Source organism: Neodiprion fabricii, chromosome 3 (assembly GCF_021155785.1).
Source record: "Neodiprion fabricii isolate iyNeoFabr1 chromosome 3, iyNeoFabr1.1, whole genome shotgun sequence".
Lineage (NCBI taxonomy): Eukaryota > Metazoa > Arthropoda > Insecta > Hymenoptera > Diprionidae > Neodiprion > Neodiprion fabricii.
In genome coordinates, this window is record NC_060241.1 from 26,227,047 (window position 1) to 26,250,782 (window position 23,736).

Genomic DNA, 23,736 nt, shown 5'->3' on the forward strand with positions numbered 1-23,736 from the left:
AAAAGGGAGTGAGATTGATTCTGTCATTCGATACTCTATTTTCGCTCTCGTTCCACAGCGCTGATAAAACACGTCTGGTATAAAATCACCTACGTGTTGTACCCAAAAAATTTCTTACCGTTAAGGCTCGGACCACTGAACTGGAACCTTGGTCTTGATTTGCATTGAAAGTGTTCCTAGAACAACGGTCCGAGACGACGTGAATCTAATCTCGTCCTAAAATGCTCCGGTCGGTCCGCTTGGCGTGCTCGTTAGTTAAGAATCATTGGGTGCTTTTGCAGCGGGTCGGTGAAATACGTAGTTTAATCTCTTCGATTCTACCTTCCAGGGTCCACCTATCTAAGTGGATCATCATCGCTCTGGCTAAAGGGGAAAAAATAAAAGCGATATTGAACGGCGAACGAGTATGAAAATACACGATGATCGCGGATGGCTGCAAGGTGTTTGTGTGACAGGCGGCAAGGTGTGCCACGTGCTGAGACTCGTGTCCGGTGCCTCGGGTAAAAATCCCTCCCGCTATCGACGACGGTTATTAAAGTTGGAGCACAGCCGTTGCTAGTTATAACGTGTGTAATTGTACTTTCGCTCCATATCGGAGTAACGCAGAATTTCCCGTGAAAGCTGGTCCACTTGCATTCCTCTGCATAGGCAACCGCCTATTTATCATATCCGCAACACGGCACTGCGCATGGACTGCCAAACAAACAGCTCGGCTCCAACCTGTGCATACAAATTGTTTAACTTCGCTAAATTGTATTCTCAAGTGCATTCCGACCTCCGGATGGGACAAAAACGGTATTGCAATAAGCTGATTCTCTACTGAAGTTGGCTTTACGTATTCCTGACTCGGCTATGCTCAGTTATGGTAGGAAGATCAGCGGGGCGACGAAAAGTCGACGAGTGGTCAGAGATGTATTCAAGGGCTTCGTTCGATAACCCTGCCATTCGAGTCCTAATTTTTTTCGCGTGCACTGTGCTACCGTTGAATAAAATTGATCTTCTTAATTGAACATCATTATAGAATAATCTCGACGAGTGCTTAATTATAGCTTAAGCTCCGATATCTCGGAAGCGATACTAAAGATAAAACACCAATTACCGATTTACCGATCGTGGAACGAAAAATATCACCTCAATTTAACGTCGTTATTTACTGCAGTATCGAGTTCCACGAGTATCGGAAAAGTAACTTAATATTTCCGGATATCCTTCGGTGTGCTTTGTAAAATTATGGGTGGAACGAGGTGTGGCTAAAATTAAAGGGCTCGGGAAATGCTGGTTGAATTTACAGTGATCAATTTAAGACGGAGTCTTAAGAAATGATAATTTTATCACTTCCATCAATTGAACGATACGGGCGTACGAAGTTCGAAGCCGAGTGTGATAAAATCGGATTTTTAATCCTTCTCTCTCACGCTTTCTCTCTCTTCTAAGTGCAAACTTGAATTTATACCTGACAAGAGTCACGCGTTCGGTTTAAGATAATCCCGGGACATGCGGACTCGTCTTCGCAATTAGAACTGAGCTTTACTGTCCGAACCATAATCGCGCATGAGGTCCAATAAATTACAATTGAACTGAGACTAAGAAAATCCTGCTGTAGGCTAATATATCTTTATTACACGTTATAGGCCAGCCATTAAACGAAGTACAATTTGAAAACAAAAAAATCTTGCGCTGCATGGATATAAAATATTGCACCATGTAGAAGCAAGGCGTCGATATTTGAGCTAACTGACCCGTTTTTCGTAAAAATTTTTGATCACGATAAATTTCCTAAAAAGCTCTAACGATCTGACACATGATTCAGTCCTGGATCGCACCTTAATCGAAATCATAAATCAGACTTTATCGATAGTCTCCGCATATACTTCGTCGAGGCAATGACCTGTTGATGCGCATTACGATTATGGCAAGAACAGATAACGCATTCCTAGAACTCGACCCACTGCGGTAGCTGGAAGAATGTGAAATTGTCCTGAATCGAAATCTGCGTTGATGGACACGCGTCATTCGTTCGGTGGAATTTCTTGCCGCTGAGTGTCCTGATTTTTTTTTCTTCTTCCTAATCTTTCAAGCTCGGTCTTTACTCGCTCTCTGCGGTTACTAAAACCCGTGAAGGTTCTCTGAAATTGTGCGAGTAGCGTTTACCATCCATCGATTTTTAGAGAGGCATAAAGTGGCTTTTAAGCGATGATGTTTCAAATTGCACGAGCAATCGCGTTGAGCTTTTCGAGAGAAGGTATTTTCTCTTCCCTTGTCTCTATTCTCGCTTCCTACGTAGATTTTTTCAACCTTCACTCTGTTTTCCTGTAACTCGATTTAAAAAAAGGAAAAGTGAAGAACCTTATTCTTCGAATACCCTAAAGTACAGCAAGTGCATATTTGTAAATTAAACCTCTCCATGCCAAGAGGTATATATTTTAAGCCGTTAAATGTTAACAAACTTTCTACATTTCGTTTAAAAAGCATTGTATATCCCACGTGTAAGCCCTAAGGTGAATATGTACACGGAAATATGCACAACGAGCTGATAGCGTGTTTCGTTTCCTGTGATACACGTCGGAGGCAACTTATATACTTTATGTACAAACGAACAAGAGAGACCGTGCACGAAACTTACACGAGGAGTTATCAAGTGGCGAAAACTTGTTCCCTGCTCGCTTTGTGGTTTGAAATAGGTAATCTCCGCCTACTTCCGGCGTGGCTATCGTCACAAGTTGCTGCAAGAGAGTGAGAACTGCGCATAAATTGAAGTACGATTTGCACATCTTGCAACAGCGGCTACTGATGAAGAAAATGAAAAAAAAAAAAAAAATAATTCCAAAAAGGTGTTCATTCGATCCGGCTACCAGCACGCTTCGTAGTAACAAAGTCAAACCCGTTAACGGGGAGATATGACACCGAGATATCGGTTTTTTAAGCCAGCCTACCTGCCATATGCTGCACGCGCTTCTACCCGACGATATTGTTTTACCACTTTTGGATGAAGGCGGCAGAGCAACGCTGCAGGCACATGTAATCAGCTGTTTCACACTCGGCTGAGTAATTTCACAGGGTCTACATGAAAGTTGGAAGAATATCCGGGGCGTTTCGTTGTATCAGAATTTAGATAATAAACGAGTAAGACGCTGCTGCAATCCATCAGATCTATCAAATATCAATATTTTTCAGCTGCCAATTAGCCCCGGCTTATAATTGCTGACAAGATGTTTACAATATACGTCCTAACAGATTATAGATACGATTTGCCGCCGCCCGCGCAATTGGGAATTTTTCCGATGCTCAGTTTATCTTACTTAATCCTCTTGCCGGGTTCCCTCAAAGATGATCAATTCTCCCCAGGCTCGTCGTGAAAAATATTTTCGCGCTTATTTGCCGAGGATAAAGAAATATCGCGGATGCGGACTGTGTTACGGTTCCACGATCATTATGATCGAAGAACATGTACATACGATTCCTGACCGTCGATAGCGGCCGTACCTGCACCTTTCCGACGGTTGAGGGATATCTAAGTAACAGCGATCGGATCTATCCCTGAAGAGCGACTTGACTCGCTCTCTTTCGTTCGCGATCACGAAGTCCGTAGATATTTTTTACACCTGACACTATCCCGGCCGGATCTAGGCCTAGAGTGAGCGCCGATCGGAATTTATTTGACCTTAGAGGAACGGATCTTCGAGGAAGTATTACGCCGAGTTGAACGTGCGGCTTACACGCGCACACACACACACACACCCACAGGCGCCATAGATTACATCCATTAACCGGACCTAACCTCGCAGGTTCGCATATTTTTGCGCCAGCATATCACGGGTCGTTGCCGTTGCACGAGAGGCTCTCGTTCGTTCTCCTTTTAGTTTATACGAAGGTTGACAAACTCCACTCCGTGCACATCTAGGTATAATGTACGTATGTAAGTATGGTACAGGCTACGCGTACGTAGCATGTAAAGCATAGCGAATGCCACAGGCCCGCATATGATTCCGCGTTGTTCGACATCTGCTCTTTGTTTTCAAAGAGTATACTCAGTCTGCTCGCTAGGGTAAAACGCGCGATTAAGTCGGTTCACTTTTAGCCCGTTGCTCTGACCAATTTCGAGAATCGGTCAAATAATTATTTGAATTGACGGAGGGGTACTAGTTTTGATTATACGAAAACGTTCACAACTCAGGAAACTATCCTGAAAAGCTCATCAAATACCTCGCTTTTCATTAATTTTTATCCACTTGTGAAGCTTCGAGTTGAGAATTTGTTACTCCAATATGGCGTCGAAACGCGAGGCTAAAAATTACCGATGTTATACAGAACCCGAGCAAAGTTAATCCTGCTCATCGCTGCGAGCTGCGGCAGAGAAAACCGACGTATAATTAATACGTTGAAAGTGATTCACTCTAGTCGAGATGTGGTCGCCGGTAAAAATGAGAAGCAGGCTTACTCAGAGCGGCGTGTGAACAGAAGGTTGACTTCTGTCTTGCGTGGAGACGTCGTCCGGCTATCAATGTTGAAGATAAGCCGTGCACGGCCTAACGCGTCGGATGAGAACTCCCGGTGATTCGTCGGCTACGGCGGCCACAACGACGACGACGTGCCAGAATTGCTTGGGAGAGTTCGCTCTGGCCGGTCACTCGCTTTGCGTAGCAAATTACTTTTGCTTTAGTTCCGTTCCGCTTTTCTTTGCGTCGGAATCGGCCGGTCGTTTCGCAGAGCGTAGAAATAAGCTTGAGTGCGCGCGCAAGGAATTGTAACTCGTTCGGAGTGATGCTCCGGCAATTATGAACTTCGGGTCGACGAAGGCGGACTGCAGATCCGTTAATTGCTCAGGTCCCGGTGAATTAGAATCAGAATCGCGCGAAGGGTTGCGGGTTGTAACGATTGAACGATCGCAACGACTGTCCCGAATCGTTGCAATCCTTGTATTGCATATTGGCACAGAGAAATGACCGAAGCATTCCAAATAGCTCTGAACGATCGTTGGCGCAACGTGTATGCATAACCTGAGTGTTTTACGTACCTATCTTCACACGCATTTGTACAATACACGCCTCGTTTGATTACGTTTATTTAAGAGCTACGCGGGATAATGATTCACGCCGTAGAACGGCCCCTGCAGCTGGTAAAGCCTGTGGACTCAGTGTGGTCGGAATCCTCGTCTTGAACAGTGTACCAAACGTCGTTACGACGTTTATAAAGAACAGCAAACGCGTTCCGGCGGTAGTCAGCGTTCCAGCGCGGTGTCCGCGTACCTGCGACACGTACGCCGACGATATTTGCGTCATAAAAGAAATAAAAAAGAAGGAAAGAGAAAACACTAGACACCGTTTGATACCTACTTCGCATCGCTGCAGTTAACCGCAGTGATAAAAGAGCTGTTGCGCGAGATCGGCCACGCGTGGATCGAGATGATAAGTTAAAAAATTGTGCAAATTTTGTCATGCCGGGATCGACGCGTCGACTCCGGGTGCTAAACTTGCTACTTTTAGTTCATTACGCACCGCCGTCAAGGTGTGTGAAGCCTTCGCTCGCTAAACACGAGGATCGGCTTCCAGTTATCAACTGCACTTGGACGGTTTTGCACCCAGCTGCAGAGAGGAGCTTCTGCCACTCATTCCGACGGGTCTTCAAGTCGGCTGCAAAGTGATTTCGCAAATTTTGTGCGTCCATCGAGTGTAAATTAAAGTGTACCGTCTTTATTATTATTAGAAGTTTTTTTTTTACGAGTTTAACTAGTCTTCCGCGTTCTGGTGTTAACACAGTCTTATCAAAGGCCGGGAGACTTCTATAACTTCGCGGTATCGTCTGACATAATCAACCGCTTATGATACATGTAGTGTAGAAAATGCAGAAGTGGGTATTTCTCGAATCCGTTATCCGGTGAAGTTCTGTGCCATGTAACGACCGTCGTAAAATTTAATTTGTGTTATTGTTGGAGGCGCCTCTAGCTTGTTGTTAAAATTCGTAGTAATAACGATAATTTTTACCTCGAGCAAAGAAAGGAATACCTGAAAGATGTCGTGTCGAAAGAAAATCGACTCCAAACAGTGGGTCAGCTATACGCAGATGGTAAGATTTCGAGATTAAATTTTCTTATCTAATTTCCGACACCCTTCAAGCTGGGAATGAAGATTAAAAATTCTATACACAAAATGACAGTATTCAAGTACTGATATTTTCAATTTTCCAATTGTTATTTCGATTGGCTTAAGGAATCGCACGTAAAAAATCTGTAAGAATCAAGCAACAGTTCATTCTTCAAACTTCTTCATGCGCATTTCTAGCATTGACATAAAAAAAATGAAGTGGAATTCGCGAAGCCATAGTGCCTACGTGAAATAATCTAACTGGAATCTACCGTAATATATATGTACGTTTCACGAACAGGCATATTCCATCTTCACGAAAAATTATAACGCAAGCCGACATGTGACGTTATACGTGTGCGAGACCAAATTACCCGAGTCCCATAGGCGCGGTGCCACACCATGTAATTCTGTGACACTTAATTCGGTTGACAGTGGGCTCGAAATACGTGTAGATGTATATTTTCACATTATTCCCGACGGTAACAATCCGGGAGAATTTGGAAAGTTGGCGAAGCAGAAGGAACTCACGGAAGTTGCATCAGATTTCGTTATACCACCGTATGATACTAATGGGTAGAAATACACGCGAAGTAAAATTACTTGTTTGCGTCGTATTATGAAACACTGGCAAAAAGTGCTGATCGATTTATCTATCAGGCAGGCTCGTATAGGTTTATACGAGGCGCACGTACATCCAATCGACGTTGATAAGGCTTATCGCTCCGGGTGATTAGAATTATAAGTGACCTTCAAAATTTGTTGCAAATAACAATCGGTCCGTGGAAAAAAAAAATAAATAAAAAAAATAAGGGCGTATAGCACGAAATAGACTTTGTTCACATCAGCCGCGTTGAAGCTATACGATAAAGGCTTATCTACGTATGTACGTGGATCCGTTCAATCCGCGTGTGCCATTTTTTTTTTTTGTTTTCTCACGAGAATCCGCAATCGGTAGAAACGTGACGAGGTATTGTTGTAATTACTGCGATGCAATGTGATCCGCTCTTTTCTGTATACCTCAAACGTTATTCCGAACTACATTAAACTATGTGGCTATAGCGTAAAGCTCGGAATCTCACAGGTTTAGAGAATCTGCAATCGACTTTGCAATTGAGCGGTCAAATCGCTGAATTATTATCGTACGTAAATTTAAAGATGCTGGAAGTGGAGATGAAATTTTTAAACGTAAGTCATTCTCTTTTTTCTATCACTCTTTTTAAGCCGTGCAGTTTTTTCATTATTTCATTCGTCGAAAAACCAGAAAAGAACGTGACTTGTTACACCGACGTACTGACTTTTGATCCGCTTCTAGTTTGACCACTACAAGGCACCACTACTCGCTAATTTCGCTATTCGAGTGAAATACCCTCATGGATATTTCGCGGTAGCTTTATACAAATTTTCCCAACTCTGACTATGATTCTGGCATGAAGTTCCATCGACGATAGTCAAAGCCCAGCCTTGAAGTCTCGACGACTTGTAGATGTACATATCACGCGCGTTCCCATTAAACGAGGAATTTTCGCCCGTAGCATTTTGTCGTAACACTAACAATTGCAAAAAAAATGAACGTAAAAAATGTCCAAAGAAACAACCTGCTGCGTATACAACTCGCAACCTTAAAGTTCACGAAAAGATGCACGCGTCGAGCTTAACCTTTCTCTTGTCCCGTTGCGTTACAACCGAGACGCTGCAAACAGTTTTGATCATGCAAATCGTTTCGCTTACCTACTTTTATACTTTGGAGCGGTGCGGAATTCTGGCTCGCCGAAATTAATTACTCGAGAATTTGCCGTTAATTACTGCAAGTGTTTCGCAGACTGGAATATCGAGAAAAACACGCTTCCAGACGGGAATCGTCGTATTTTTCTGGTCTATAACTGGCACCCAGCTGCATTTGCATTAGCACAATCATAGAGCCGAACGCAGGATACGGAGAAACGTGCGTTATGCGAGATTGATAGATTCGTACCTCGTCGCGATCGAAGCGTAATTCAACGTCGCTCGGGATTTAATTAATTGGACGGGTGTAATTCTTCGTCCTGGATCCAACTTGACGCTGAAAAATTGATTGAAAATCATTGCTATGCAGTTTCTGTCGATAACTGCAATATTGTAACTAACCTTGAGCTACTAAATAAAATGCGGGTTCGTTGAGCAATAAAGAATTGATTCAAAGGCACGGATAAATAAAACTGGGAAAAAGGGTTCTTATTGCGATGTATGCTACTTCGTCTAATTGTAAGTCAGAAACAAGACTGTTTTTATAATAAAGCTGCGTTACGCAGCAATCTTATTCGTTTTATGACATAAGAACGCTTAGACTTCTTTTATCTATGCCGACTACGAGATCATTAGGAAGGGAGAAGAAACGGGAGATTTCACCCTCTGTAACAATGTATAATCAACAGAATCAATCGGTCTCGTTGAGAAACGGATCGCGTGTTCAAACTCGAGGAAAAATCTTGACGCATCCGCGAAGTGATTCCGGTCACAAACCTCCTGTATTCTCCTCGAGCCTCGTGCGAAGCTTCCTTAAACCGGTTCAAAAGGCACTTTTTTTCAGCGAAACTCACGAGTGTCGTACGATACTGGAGTAAATAGCCCAAATTCACCAATGATCCAAGACAAACTTACGTTTATTGGATAATGCTTTTTGTCCCGGGAGAAAAAACACATCGAGACACCGTTGCTCATTGCCACAACTCAGTTATGATGGGGTTTGCTACAGAGGCCTTGGCTATTGTATCTGAATTTAACAAAGAAGGTCTCGCAGTACGATTCTCCTTAATATCTGTCACAATTCGGCTCCGGTTCTTCAGGTATTATTCTTGGCTATTGAAGCAGCACGACCCTCACCTTATCTTCAATGTGACAACGGAGATCTTTTTCATTCGTAGAAAAATGGAGTTTTCCTCTTCGACCTAAGGTTCGATATCGTACACTTGTACCGCGTTGCTTCTGGAAAACAAAAACCAATTTCTCGCAACCATCTTCGTAATTATTTCGAAAAGACTTGCCCACTTTCAAAGGTTAGCAACATTTTCACGACTGGATGCTCCTATCCTGATTAGTCGAGTGTGTTGTTCAAACTGAACAATTAAGGTTCGTTTGCTCTCAACTTTAGTAAGTAGGGTGTGATGAATTTCAGAGTAAAAAGCTTACAATTAGTCTGACCGCTTACCAGACGATAAATTTTGTCTCACAGATGCGTCGTTTCTAATCCCCGTCGGAGGCTCGCATCTCTTCGAAACACTCGACGTCGCGTTTTTAACGTCCATGCGTAAGGTCAGACTTTACCACGGCAGCCAGACACAACTGTAGGATCAAGAGTTCCACAGATCTTAATCGCTCGATCTTGGGGCGTGCATCGCTCGCTGCTAAGATAAACAAATATAACATGAACGAATCAAGGATTGATCGATGCATGAACCGGTTCCGCACGCGAGCTGCGTTTCCGCAGGTTAGCTCTGCGATATTGACAGTTAGACAATTTTTGGAGGCTTCAATCTAATCCCGATTCCTCGAGGCGCGTGTGGGAGGGGCCAATTGACACGCGGCGTGTTCCAAAAGCGAAGGACATTATTCTGGGGCGGTTTGACCGCGCGCTTAAACCGACGAAGGGCCGAAGGGGAAAGCCAGACAAACTTGATCGGTGTGGAGAAGTCCGCGTCGTCGGGAACGCAGGACCGGCTACCTGGGCTGGATGCTGGACCTTTCTTTGCTGACGATACGCCCGGCGAGGTTCCTTAGTTTCCTACCTGTTTCATCTCTCCTCTCTCTCTCCCCCTTCCTCCACCTCCTCCGACCGTCTCTATCGCTCCTGTCTCCTTCTCGCTCACTTCACGAGAAGTCTGTCTGTCCCACCGAGAGGCAGCTTAAGCCACTTTTGCCGCTACGTCCCCAGAGCTCAGCTCCGCTCAACCAACCGGACTTCAGTGTGATGTTGAACGTCGTTTAGAGAATATATCCGATTGCAACCCCGCGCGGACCTGGTGCGTCTAATTCTCGTTCTCACCGATATTCCAAATTTGAATTTAAGGACGCGAGGAAAGCGTCGCGGATCGCAGCACGAGGATCCGGTGGGAATGACAGTGGAAATACCGTTTCATCGAGTATCCAGTCAAATATAGTGCCGGGAAAATACGGTAGCAGCCTCCCTCGGTACTCCGCTTGAAAGGATTACTTACGTGTACAACTGGCTTCATCTACAGTAATGCAGCGCGAAAGGTGAATGAAATGTTGGTCTCAAATTATTACTCGACGCTACGATCGGACGAAGCGAGGATTATTTTGTTTTTTTATTAATTTTTTATCCATGATCCATTTTACTTTTTATTTTCTCTTTGAACGAATCGATCGACCGTTAATTAATAATATACATTGTTACATTCTCACCGCATTTACGACGGACGAGATCTGTAACTAGTACAATATACGCAGAGCTTGTGCCGTTTAGAAAATAATTTTCTACAATAGGAAGAAACGAAAAAGGCAAACCGAGAAGGAAGAATGAAACGTCCGGCGTAACCATATAACGAATGTAACGAGCATTCAAGGCGCGTAGGTGTGGGCAGGCAGCCTTTTGTAAGAGACGCTCCTGTACGCATCGCCTCATCGTCAGGTGACGAAATTTTATTGGACAAAGGAAATAAACGCGACCGTGAAAACGCGCGAAGGTTAACCAACCGAGGCCGTTTGGTTCCAGTTTTTTTTTTTCATACAGATGCCTGTAGTTTTCATAAATTCATTAGAGATATTCCACGGTTGAAAAGAAGAATTTTGGAATTGAAAATGGTGGGACGAAAATCGACGTCCCTTCGTCATCGGCAGAAGTGCTTTATCGGACGATTCGAGGAGACTCGTGAGTTTCACCAGCTCGACACTGTTCCAAATGTACGCGCAATTATAATAGGGATGCTATTGAACTTCTTCTTCACCACGTCAGCTGTTCACCGATGGCACATATTACAACGTTACACGGTGTTGAATAACAACGGTTGGGCAATCGTCGAAAGCCAATGACGCAATTCAACGTCGATGCGAAGCTACCGACAACGCTCTTGAAACGCCTTAGCGGCAGTAGCGAAATGAGTCTTATGGCCGTCTGACACGATCAAAGCACCTTCTGGTATATATACACCGTGTTTCTGTGACCGCGGGACAGTGGATGGCGTTTTGTTCGAGTACCTAGCCACCTTACACCTCGTCTGAATCTGGCACTTGCAATTGGATCGAGGAAGTGACATCGATGGTGAATTCGCCAGTTCAAAAGGCGTCTGTTGGATTAGCGGCACATCGCGACCGTGATCCAGACTCAAAAATCGTGGCCAAGTTGAAATCCAGGTCAGATTCAAGCGCGTTCTAGTGACTGGTTGATTTTTATTTTTTATTTTTCTCTAATTTTTGACCGTGGAATCGGCTCCTGAAAGTAGAAAATTCGTTTCGGGATCAGAGTTCCGGAACACAGTCGTGTCCGATTGTCTTGAAAATTTGTCACGCTTTCGGTGTAAGGCTCGGTGAACTGTGAGTTCACCGCCGTTTTGTCTGCGGGTATTCGACGTCGACTTTGTACCTTTGAAACCTTGCGTGATTCTTGGCGGCGGAAAAGCGCGGTGCATGTTTGAAGTACAGTAGCTGGAAAGGGTCCTGCAGTACTTCATGCGGTAAACAGCGGCTAGAAACTCTCGTTGAACTGTCGGAGCTGTGAGAAAGAATAGAGAAAGTTACAGCACGGTTTTTCGAGTGCGCCACTTTACTGACAAGTCCAGATTCAAACGGAGCCTAGGGCTTATCGTTAGACTGCATTTGCAACGAAGCCCGTTCCGCTCTTCTTCTTCATTTTATTTTTCTTCTTCTTCTTCTTCTTCTTCTTCGTTGCTGACGCATGCACACCTTTCGTACCCGGGTTTAGTTAGGGTTTTTACCTCTTTCGCGGCGTCGTCGTCGGTAGCAAATCCTATTCTTGTCAATTCCGTAGAGAAGTGGAATAACGTGTAGTACTCATGATGTCATAGCTCGATGGATTATTCGTTGGTAGCAACTCGAGGAAGGAGTTCCATGAATTTACCGTTGATTCGCGTATCAGCCGAGAGCTACACCCGCGTTTATTTAAGGTGTGGGTGAACATGTGAATTCTTACTAACGTATGTTGTTGGTATTTTCCAGTACCTCGGAACCATGAACGTTTGCTACCGGAGCTTCTGGTATTTGCCGTTATCGTATAACCACTGTGATTTTAACGTCGCTGCGCAAACAAACATCAGAAATGTTTCTTGCGTGAGAACGAGGAACCCGCGTGCGTTGTATTCATCCATGATTTCATGTTATTGCATTGCCTGACAGAACGGAATAATAAGACAAGCTTTATTGTGGATATTCGATATGCCGGGAGGTATCCGTATGCATACATCAAAATGCATGATTGAAGGTGACGTTGGAAATAAACACCGATGCACAACATGGTGAAACGTGGTTTCGAAAGATTTTTCTCTGTTATACTATTCGGTTACAAAATAAACCCGGAAATCAACTTTGGGCCTGTAATTTCATCGGCGGAATCATCGAGGACAAAAATTACTTACTATGAATCATTTTCAGAATAACTTAGCTGGCCTCAGCATTAATTCAAAGTCATTACCGGTATCCCTATTGCACAACACACTATGAAGTTGCGTTTGCGTGGGCCAGTGCATGCAATGCCCAGTGACGAGCGACCAATTAACGGGGAATTCACATCGACAATATCGAGCCGTGTGCGTGGTAAAATAAGATATATTCTGGGGGAATAACCATTTTCTCGTTGAAGAAGAAAAGCGGATTCGCACGACTGCTTGACATTCGACTGATACAAAGTGCGCAAACTATCGGAATCATACCGTTCTAGACCGCATGCGGGAGACGAACGTATTAAAAACGTGTTGTTACGTTACATTCAAAAATTTCCCAATCACTTTACCCCGAGAATCAAGCAAGGCGGTTTTTATTTATAACATTTGAAGCTACGCGGACAGTGACGTTACCAAACTTTACACTTATCTAATCGTCTTCAGGCTGGTTAGAATCACAAACTTTCCACTCTCCTCCTTACGCTAGCCAAGCATTAGAGATCATATTAATATGTAGTTCAAGAGTGTTGATACAATTTCTATTAAGCAGCTGGATTGCCCGACTGCCATGCGAAACAATGACTCGTGACGTCTTGTTTTAAGATTAGTTATGTTTATATAGGCATGAAATGTACCGTTCAATTTCTGTCTGTACGTGTAACAGATGACGAGGCACATCGTTGCTAACAATTTTCTAGCTTCAAGTGTACACGTGTTACCTAAATTTCTAATCCGAAAACTTTAGCCCCGGGTTGTTTATCGGGCACGGTTGTCACGCGCGTGATATTTCGCCGTTTGACATTAGCTTCTTAGACAATGGTAGTCTATCCGTAATTTTATGCATGGGGAAACCAGGCGGGGCTTGGCTCTTAGAGAATTCAACGACTCCTTGTCGGCGATGATTCGTACATAAATTAGCACCATTTCGGTTAGGCATAAATTGCTGGATCTGCCCACTGATTGCCGAACGGCAAACAGGATCAAGTCAACCGAACAGCTTGATCATTATAACGGACAGATTTGGGCCCACGGTCTTTCTCAAACTGCAGGAATGTTAAACGCTTGAACGATTAGTTTTTGTAGGCATGGATTCCCCGGGGTTTATCACATCGGAAGTAATGATCCCAGACCCTATCAACCACGGTTTCAACAAGCAATGTCGCTTACCGAGTATATAAGCTACCATCTAGATTGAAATCAATTTGATTATTTGGGCAGTAGATAAAGTTCTAGCCATCAAAGTGGTAAGAACTCGAATCATGTCGATTCGACGAGAAGCGGCACATGTTCAGAGAAGAAAAACCTCGTTTCGCTTTATATGCAAAAATTCCTTCCAGCTCCGAGGCCAGTGACTCAATCGTATCGGATTCGTGTATGCGTGTACGTCAGTGACTAATCGGGATTGCGAATTATGCGTGGTAATGTGTTACTAACAGAAAGTTGGGATCGCCGACCGAAGCGATGAAAACAATAATAATAGGCACGCGTTTAAATCACGATCAAGACAAACCGCTATACGTATAACGGAAAGACGTTGCAATTTCTGTCTGTTATAAAAAATAAAAGCACGTTACAACACATGTATGGAGAAAATTCGGCATCCTTGAATTGCTGTCGGTTTTTTCCGTTTCATCGACACTTCAACGACCATTTGAAATCCTAGGTATTCTATCTGCCCGTGCGCATATTTACGAAAAGGTTACGCAGCACTTTAAAAACGAGCTGCACTAAGAGTTTTCAAGGGTAAACAAAGATTTCCTCGCGTTCAGCGAGGTTTCCGGTGTACGCAGAACCACCTTGACACATTCTCAATTTTCTCGGATAATTCGTTGTCGCTGCGAACCGCGTTGCGCCTCGACATCCAGCGTGACACTCGAAGCCGGTGTTTTGCGGTCCAGGTTCTTCCGCTCTTGTCGTAGATTGTTACCGAAGGCATTAATTGTAACCCGAGTCTGACTCGGCGCAATTTCCTCCCAGACAAATAGCTCTCGTCTCGTTGTCGGCGTTGTATCATGCAGTATACGCGGCGTGGCCGAGACGGTTGAGATAAAAATCGTTGGCCTAGAATCTGTGCACCTAGATCGCGTCTTAAAAATGGCTCAAGATCCCACGCAATCGAAAACGGGTTTTTCGAACAGGCCGAATGCCCGCTCGTGTCCCCGGGTCGTTGTTGTTTACGAGAAGCGTATCCATAAATTATACCGAGCAAGTATTGCCGGCTCTCGGTATCTTATACGCGTACGTACGATTTCGAGAACGTTGACGGAAAAAGCTTCTCGCAACGCGCGTTGACCAAAGTAACGAAGGAATTTTATGCAGTAAAAGTTTGCGGTATAAAGTAACCTGTTCAAATACCGCTTAGAACCAGCGCGACTAACGAAACGCTGATAATAAAGCAAGCGTTCAACGGATGGAGACTATCCCTTGCAACACTTTCTGTTTTAACGAACCGCCATATCTAAATACTTCCAGGACCATTTACCATCGCGCCAAGCCAAACAGCTCCGGTCGCCAGACCCACACACGGATAAAAATGATAAATATTCATGCCTACTCGGGGATAGGTATTCAGACGCGTGCCACCGAGGCACCAAAGAACCGTTCTTGAAATCTTTAAAGGCAGCTGCCTCTCAATGACGTCACGTCTTTTGAATGCCAAACTCACTTGGGGCGGTGAACGGTCGTTTGCCGCTGTACCTGTACCTCACATGTAACGCCAGAGTTTGGGGACAGCCGGCCGACCCATTTTCGGATTCGGCGCATGCCGTTCGCGTATTCCTATCCATACCGTAACCTATCTCTGCGAGAAAACGAGGATAAATCGAGCAGGTAACCCGGTCCGATGAAACGTAAAAAGAGGCTGCTTCCGGCCCCGGAGAACGGAAGAAGTTCAAGTCGTGGAAGTTGCGACCGCGCCTTGTGTTAGTCTCCCTTTCGAATTGGCTTAACATGGGGTTCAACCCCACTAGTCGACGCGACTCGCAGGCGATTATCCGGTTGCACAATGCCACATACTGCCTCGACTTCCACCTGGACTTAAAAGCAACGCTGTATAGGTTACAGCTGTGCCTTTACGCTCTTTCTGCGGGGCCCAGATATACTTACCTACGTGCACGTAGGTCCGGAAATACCACCACCCGGTCTCTACGGCGGCTGTTTGCCAGCGTGACAAAAGTCGCCCGAACTATTGTCACCTGCAAACGAGACACCCGGCTTGTCGGCAATCATTTTTTATCAGCTTTCGACCGAAAATACGATGAAACGTGCGAAAAAAATAAATAAATAAAAAAAAAAAGAAACACGAATATCAGGCGCGCACGATGTTAATCGACGCCTGCAGCGACAGCGAGTGCGGCTTGTTTTGATATCGAACGTAAATTACCCACCGCTTCTGCAGTTGCGTCACGATTTGATGCAGCAGCAGGCATAACCCACACCGAGTGAGAAATAATATTCAAACCAAGTCCGCCTCCGCCGTAAGTTATAGGTTGCGTGATCTACGGGTAAACATGAATCAAAACTAACCGGTCAATCACGAGCTCCGGCATGATATGAAATTGAAAATATTAATAATGGTCGTAGCGTATGATTTATACGTGAAGCAGCCAGCTTCAGTCGATTAATAATAGAAACAGTCCTTGCAATCTATGGTAATCGGTTCATCCACGTGTTACGGTTACCGCTCAATGGATGATAATTTACCCACATACTACAGGCATTATCTAGGCAGCTCCCATTTGCACTACGCGCACATGTTCCAGCGTTATCTTGCGTCCGCTCGTAAGCTCGTTGTCCTTTTTGTCTTACAATTAGGCAGACTCAATTGCCTGTATCCATTCCTCTACGTCCGATAAATGTCAGCCAAGATTCGCCGAGTAAAACTACTAACGGCCCGATGTTTTTCTTCGTTTCAGATGGAGAGCGAGGTGCGGTCCTTGAAGCAGGAATTGGAGAGGACTCGAGAAGCGTTAAAGCTCGCGACGAAAAGGTGCCGGGATCTGGTACGCGAGCTGGATCACAGAACGGCGGGCCAAGAAGCTGAGCGTTCATTGCGGGACCAACAACTCGCCCGAATACTTCGGGCCCTCTTGGTGGTGGAGGGTCGCCTGAAGCAGGAGCAGAAATCGATACGACAGCTGCTATGCGAGAAGGATAACGTGATTCGTAATCAGCAGTTGGAGATAGCGAAGCTGAGGAGATACACGAAGAATTACATAAAGTGCAAGAGGGACAACACGGTGTGCAAAGATGTCCTCGACAGGGACGAGTCGTCGGAAATTATGTCGAACGATCGTCACAGCATATCGAGCAAGAGCGACGGCGGTAGATTCGACAGCTGTCTAAGCAAGGACATCAGGACCCTAAAGTGCGAGATAATAACGAAACTGAACGAGGACTCGGACCAAGATCACGGACTGAGAAAGGCCCACAGCTTCGCGGAGAGCGACGTATCAAAGACGAGCATTACATCGAGCGAAATAACCGACGTCTCGATGACGACGACGGACAGCAGTCCGTCGATATTGAGTACGGAGGGATTCTGCGAGGGAGAAAGTACGGACGTGTCGCCGAGCTCCACGCTCAACAAGTCCACCAGGTGCAACTCCATCGCCGTTGCCGATGACCTTTTGTCCAGCGACAACGAGGTCAACGCGGACGACAGGCTGGAGATACCGAAGCGGAATATCGAGGCTATCAGGGAAAAATTGCTGACGGAATCCGAGATGTCAGAGCTCAAAGGGAACGGAGTCACCAGGACGGAGAGCAAGGATGACGGCATGGACTGCCATTTTATATCCGACGAGGAACCCGTTTACGAGAACGCTACGTACCCGGACAAAGAACTGAACAAGTCGACTGAACTCACGAAAAATAACATCAACAACGGATCCGATAGCGTCGAGGCCGTGCGGACGATCGAACCGAGCCTTGAGGAGAACAGTGGCAACTGGTACAGCGATCCCGACGAGGATAAAGCCAGTGAGGAAGTGTTTCGGCACCGCGCTTATCAGCCGAATAGCAAGCACAACTCGGTTCTGGAATGCGTTAATCAAATCCTACTTAGAGACATGGAGGAGGAAGAGAACGTCCTCTCGGTACCAAGGAGGTTCAAACACCGTGGAAGAATCGTTCGCTTTCAGCCCGCGAGGCTATCCGACATTGAATCCGTCGGTTCCGAGATGGAGAGGAGAAGTTCCGAGGATCATGCCCTTGACAGAGACGGTTTGCAAGTGGAGGAACGCAACGAGATTAACGCGTCAGGAGTTGCGTCCCCGGCTTCGGAGAGAGATTTTCGAGGTAGGAGCGTGCAGCCGATCGATGAGTCGGCCAGGGAAACGATGGCGGATGTTCTTAGTCCTTCAAACGTGAATTTTGAGGGATCTAAAGCGATACCGTTAGTGATCATAGAGCCAAAAGTCGACCCCGAAGCATCGGGCGACACGCCGATCGCGAGTCCTCAGAAGCTCAAGAGTTGTGCAGATTTGATGAAGTCTTCGTTGATTCACACTTCCAGTCCACCGTTGAAGATGGAACGCATCGAGGAGAAGACTTGCTTGCAGATGTGCTCCAAAGGACTGACAATCGCTAAGAATTTAGATTACGAGGAAATAGAGTCGCTGCCGGAGACTAGCTCTGGACTTAAGACACCGCCAACTTTGCCACCAAAGCCACAGTACAAAAACAATACTTTAATATTGAAGAAGATACCGAGTCCTTCGTTCTTGATCAATGAAACGCACAAGAAGCAGGGAGGGGGCGACAGCACGCCTGAGCACGACAAGAAACTCTTCAATTTCTCTCTTACTCCGAAGGTGGAAACCGTTCGCAGTCTTTCCTACGACGAGAAAAGCTCCAAATCTTCGAGAATTAACAACAACGAATTGCAGAACGGGTTTTACCACAAAAACAAATTCAATAGTCTACGGTCCTCCTTTCAGTCGAAACAGAACCTGAACAACGTTTACGACGGAGTTGGAAGAATGCCAAAGGTAACCAACATTGTTCGACACTTCGAGGAGTTCAAAATCGGCGAAGCTGAAGATCGAACTCTGGTCAAGGATAAAGATAAAGACAAAGAGAAATCACACCTGGACTACGACCAGGATGATATTAGGCAAAATTTCGAGGAGTTCAACCTCGACGATTGTGATCTCTTCGATGACCCCGATCGGCCCGAGGCCGACGGTTCGGAACGGCTCAACGATTTGATACTCGCCACGCAAATCGAAACCACTGCAAAGGGAAAAGAGGCAAACACAAATTGCGGCTACGATCACTTCCTTGAGGCCACTGGACTGAGTACTAAATCCATCCTCACTCCTTCCCGATTGCTGAGCAATCACAAGAGCATGCTCAAGCCGAAAGATGTGAAGTACAAGAATAAGATTAAAGCAACTGCCGTGATGGAGAGGCATGGGATGGCTGGGATGAGCTCCACCCACACTCACGTCAAGCACTGGACCGGTCCGTTTGTCTGAGGTTGATTTCAGTCCAAAAGATTTTCCTTTATGCAAACCATGAGAAAACTTTCTGTCTTAGATGCGTTGAACTTCACGGTGGTGTTACGAGATGTTTGAAAAACTTTTCGCTTCCAAGAAATAAAATTGTAAACTTGAGAGTCTGAAGGCCCGGTTGGTGTTATGAAATGTGTGCGGTTGTAAAAAAGAAAATGATTTCTATGTTTCTGACTTCGTAACTTTTCAAATCATTGTTAATAACGTTAGAAATAAAAAAAAAAAAAACTAAAGGAACAAAAAAAAAAAAAAAAAACATAATAAAATAAAAGTAACACTCTCATCACTTCCCTAGACGCGTGTAAATAAAAGCTAGGAGATAGGAAATGATTGACGATATGTATAACTTAAAATGTGATTCCGATACTGTCTTTGGTAAAACGATCATTCTTATAGGGTCGCGCACTGTTGCATAGTATTTAAGTTTTGAGAACCCTTGTACAGATAACTTGATTCTACATACCTCAGGAATCTTTTCCGTGCGGTGGTGGAATTTAGAAAATGGTCCTAGTTCCATCGTTTTCGACCAAGATGTGTACAGACTGGTTTGCTTTTCTTGTTAAGATTTCATTTGCCAATTATAATACGCATATCATTATACGAAGATACCTATACCACAATAAATTATACGTAACATTTAAAGAAATTTTGTACAGCAAGATTCTACTATAAATCTATGAAAATATGTTATGAAATAAAAATATAAATACAATAGCTTTCGTGATAAATGAAAATTGGTCGTTCACTTTCACCTCTCTCGATCTCTGGATTTTCCCCTTACAGCTTTCAATGACACGAAGCGACTAATGAGAGTTTCTTCGGCTGTAGGAACGCAGATTCTAGGCGGTTCCTATGAGTTTCTGGAGTTGACTGGGCTCGAGGCAACGTATCATAATCCTAGATAAAAGAATTTAGGTAGCAGCTGGCGTAGCATTCTAACTGCGAACAGCCTTTGCAACAGTACTCAAAACAATTAGATACTTGTTGAAATAACGTCTGCTCGTATCTTTCGAAGGATTCTCAGTACCGACCCAGCAGATTCACATGCCCGAAGCAACTTAACTTTGTTTGCATTTGCACCATGAAAATAAAAACTCACCTCACGTTTATGTGCAGTATAAAGGTGCAAGACCACATACCTATCGTGAAACTGGATCTCTCTAATGTCCCAAATACTTGGAAAATAATTACTTCTCTTAGACTGATCATTGTAGTCCTGGCTTCTAGCAATTTCAATTTGAATATAGTAGATCTCTGAAATAGAGAGCTTTTGTTATATATTGCAATCAGCTTAAGAATAAAACAGTATTACAATTAAATAATGACGTAAAACAGTATTTTTCTTTCTCACTTGTATTCTTACAAGCTTGTTATTGCAACCGTTCATGCAGGTACCAAGAGTACAATTCACTTTCTTCTAAGCAATTATGAATTATGCAGACAGTTTCCCAGATATGGATGTCGGCAAACGTTGAAAACATTTATTTGCGTATAATTATGGCCACGGTAATAATCGTGGGATGAAACAAGTTGGAACGCAATTGTTACAACCATTAATAGCTGAGGAAAAACAGGCGTACCGAAATGCAAGGTAAGTAGTAAATTGCCGTAACAGCTTGGCGTTATTTTTCACTCTAAAAATTGACCGGCTTAAAGCTTGTCGTACATTGTAATTATTACCCGACATTACAGGATACAGTAGAGCACAGTTAATCGCTTCAAAGGTTTTCGTCGAAGCTCCGAAAACGTTTTACGCTTTAATGCTTCGGTAAACTCGTGGAAAATAAATTGCTACAATCATTCTCGTCAAACAAACTCCCTAGAATAGCGGGGGGAAATACATCGATATTTGCCACAAAGAACATTCAGTCGTAATTTCAATAGTTACGGAGAAGCACGCGAATGATCTGTGCTCTGTTCGAGATACTTATTTTTGTAACTTTTTTCTCAAATCTGCGCTTATCACTCATCGGCATGTTTACCGTCGGTGTTATAGAAAATCTCCAAATATCGTGGCGTACGGATTTTTTTTGGCCCATCAGATACTTCGGCTGGATCTATCTTCATTGGATGGGTTCCAGCTTATCCTTTGCCGTGGTTTTCAGCACGTCAGCAATTGCCGGCTATTTAACGACATGGCTATTTTTTCACAACCAATCCAACACGCGGTCCGGACCAGGAACGCCAACCGATGTTTCTACGGCCATTCACTATCTCGTAATAGCTATTGACGCACTAATCGTACCGCTTTTAGTAACCATCTGGATAACCAGAGGTCGGCGTCGAGTTCATCGTGTAATCTCGACCTTTGCAACAGTCGACGAGAAATTGTCAAAGTTCGGACAATGTCCAAGCCGGAATTCAAGCACGTGGAAACTCATCATTCTCATCTGTGCTCCTCTGGTAACAGCTGGAGTAATAATCTGGATCGATGTGAATTACAACGAACCACAAGCGTCGAAGCTCTCGATATTTCGCTCGATTTTTTTACACTTTCACGAGTTCGTTAGGTTTTATACCCTGGGGTTCTTCGCTTCTCTGGTCCTGCTTATTGGCGATCGCTACAAGGCTGTTAACTCGGTGCTGAAGACGGTTTTGCGGGAACACAGTTACGACTTGACGAACACTCGGCAAATCGTTTCGGAATGGGTTACCGCTGTACGAGAACTTCGTGCTCTTCATCGCAAGCTCTTCTTCGCAGCCGAGGATATTCAGCTGGCTTTTAATTTCCAGCTTTTAGTTCTCGGCATTATAACTCTAATGTCTGCCATCGGAGAACTGTACAAGCTCTATTTGGCGAATATCTCGCTTTGCGGATCTCCGTCTTTGCCGGCATTCGCGTATCTTCTTCTCTTCTCGTTGCAACTTGGCCCAGCTTACTTCGCCGCATTCAGCTGCAGTTGCACATGCGATCAGGTAATTGTAGTATCGTAATTGTTCTTCGCAAAATAATCATATTCTTTCACCTCTTCGTTTCGACTCGTTATAATTGTGAACGAGAGTTATTTTACATTTTCCAGGCCAAGAGAACTGCGGCTCTGATACAAGAGATCACCGTAGTCGATGAGAATTTATGTCTAGAGGTGAGGCGAGGAGCGTTTTGTAAAATTTACTATCCCAATATCCAGTCGGCCTTTGAAAATTTACACAGCACGTCGTTTTGTCATTTTTAAAGTAAATCGAAAATCTGTTAAACGGTATTTTCCTCTGAATATTATTCAAGAGTTGGAATTTCACGATAATTATTTGAAAATGAAAATTACTACATAAAAATGCGAGGAAAAAATTATCCAAAAACTTAGTAACGACTTCACCTAAGAATCATTCGAAAGTTTCATGTACTCTAATTACTGGTTTGCATGAACATACGCGAGAGTTCCAAATTTCGTTCTTAGAACATAGTTTCTTCGTGATGGTCGCATCTAAAAGAAAAAGACTCGAATGTTCAAATCAAAATCTAGGTATGTCTAAATCGGTTTAGATCGCAACATTTTCCCTCCAGCTGATTCACTACGATCTCAGTTTTTCTGCGTGTGGATTCTTCAACATGGATCTAACTTTTGTCGAAACCGTATGTATAAAATCTCTTATCGTTGCTAGTTCATTAAAAAATTGAAGATTTCCACTTTGCCTACACATATAATCGTACGCACTATCACTTTTCTAATTGCCAATGAAATTTCAATCTAATTTTTGCATAATTATTACCAAAAATTTGTCGCTCGCTGGATTAGCAATAAAGAGCTAATTATGCTCGCTTTGCACAAGTCACTTTGTATTATAATCTGATTTTATCTGTTACAGATTGTTGAAACGATTGCAACATACCTGATTATTCTAATTCAAATAGGAACGGTGCCACAGAATTGTCAAAATTCGCATGACTCGGGATTAGATAACTTCGTTAACTCTTCAATCAACCGTGGATCAAATATTTCCTAAAATAAGTTCGATTTTCGGGTTGTATCAAAGATCTTTGAACACGTGAGTAACACGCAGAATCAAATTTCGCAATTACGGTTCGGGCTTGTCTACACAATTAAAGCCTTATTAAATTTTTTTCACTCTAACAATACGTTGTTTTCATACCTTGCGGTAGGATTGCTGGATTCGTGAATTCACGTTATACATATATTCACATTGCGGCAATCAATTTAATGCTGACATTTAGATTTCAGCCACAACGCTTTCATTCCACTTATCGTCATCGGCCATTAGAGACGACTCTCCCACCGCCAAAGTCCCGTAGAAAATGAAATACAATGGTTATTACGAATACCATTAATGAGTGACGAAGGGGCTGACTGCTGTGCAAACTTCGGTTTTTTTTGTCCAACACTAGCCACCGGTGTTTACGTAACGGATGGGTGCTTTTACGCCTACGGCCAAAGCTTCAGCTGTCCTCTAAACAAGCTCGCTGACTTTGAAGAATTAACAAACAAGTGCAGAAGCGCGAAGAGGCAATTTCTCGCAAGACGAGCGAAGTCATCGGGCTCTGAAACATGAGTCAAAAAATTCGGGAACTCCTTC

The 23,736-nt window shown here is 44.0% G+C and overlaps 2 protein-coding genes across 7 annotated transcripts in view; both read left to right on the plus strand.

The window, feature by feature from the left end:
• The window catches only part of LOC124178152, a 45,647-nt gene extending 25,716 nt beyond the window's left edge, over positions 1-19,931 (plus strand). For 2 of the 6 annotated variants that reach the window (XM_046561325.1, XM_046561328.1), the window contains exon 2: positions 16,606-19,931. In XM_046561325.1, the coding sequence (XP_046417281.1) occupies positions 16,606-19,170 (2,565 nt within the window). In that variant the 3' untranslated portion in view covers positions 19,171-19,931. Of the gene's footprint in view, positions 1-4,690; positions 6,064-10,010; positions 10,314-11,183; positions 11,430-16,605 lie in introns of those variants that run through there. The other 4 variants (XM_046561326.1, XM_046561329.1, XM_046561331.1 and 1 more) reach the window with 4 other exon arrangements.
• Positions 19,932-20,790: 859 nt separating this feature from the next.
• LOC124178295 lies at positions 20,791-23,294 on the plus strand. Its single transcript, XM_046561530.1, has 5 exons — positions 20,791-20,797; positions 20,899-20,974; positions 21,288-22,122; positions 22,227-22,289; positions 23,011-23,294. The coding sequence occupies exons 1-5, from the start codon at positions 20,791-20,793 to the stop codon at positions 23,146-23,148; spliced, it is 1,119 nt and encodes a 372-aa protein (XP_046417486.1). The 3' UTR covers positions 23,149-23,294.
• Positions 23,295-23,736: the final 442 nt, after the last annotated feature.

Coding starts and splice junctions, on each gene's coding strand:
- LOC124178295 (XM_046561530.1), top strand. Junction 20,975..21,287: donor TTTTACGCTTTAATGCTTCG/GTAAACTCGTGG, acceptor GATGGGTTCCAG/CTTATCCTTTGCCGTGGTTT. Junction 22,123..22,226: donor GCAGTTGCACATGCGATCAG/GTAATTGTAGTA, acceptor TACATTTTCCAG/GCCAAGAGAACTGCGGCTCT.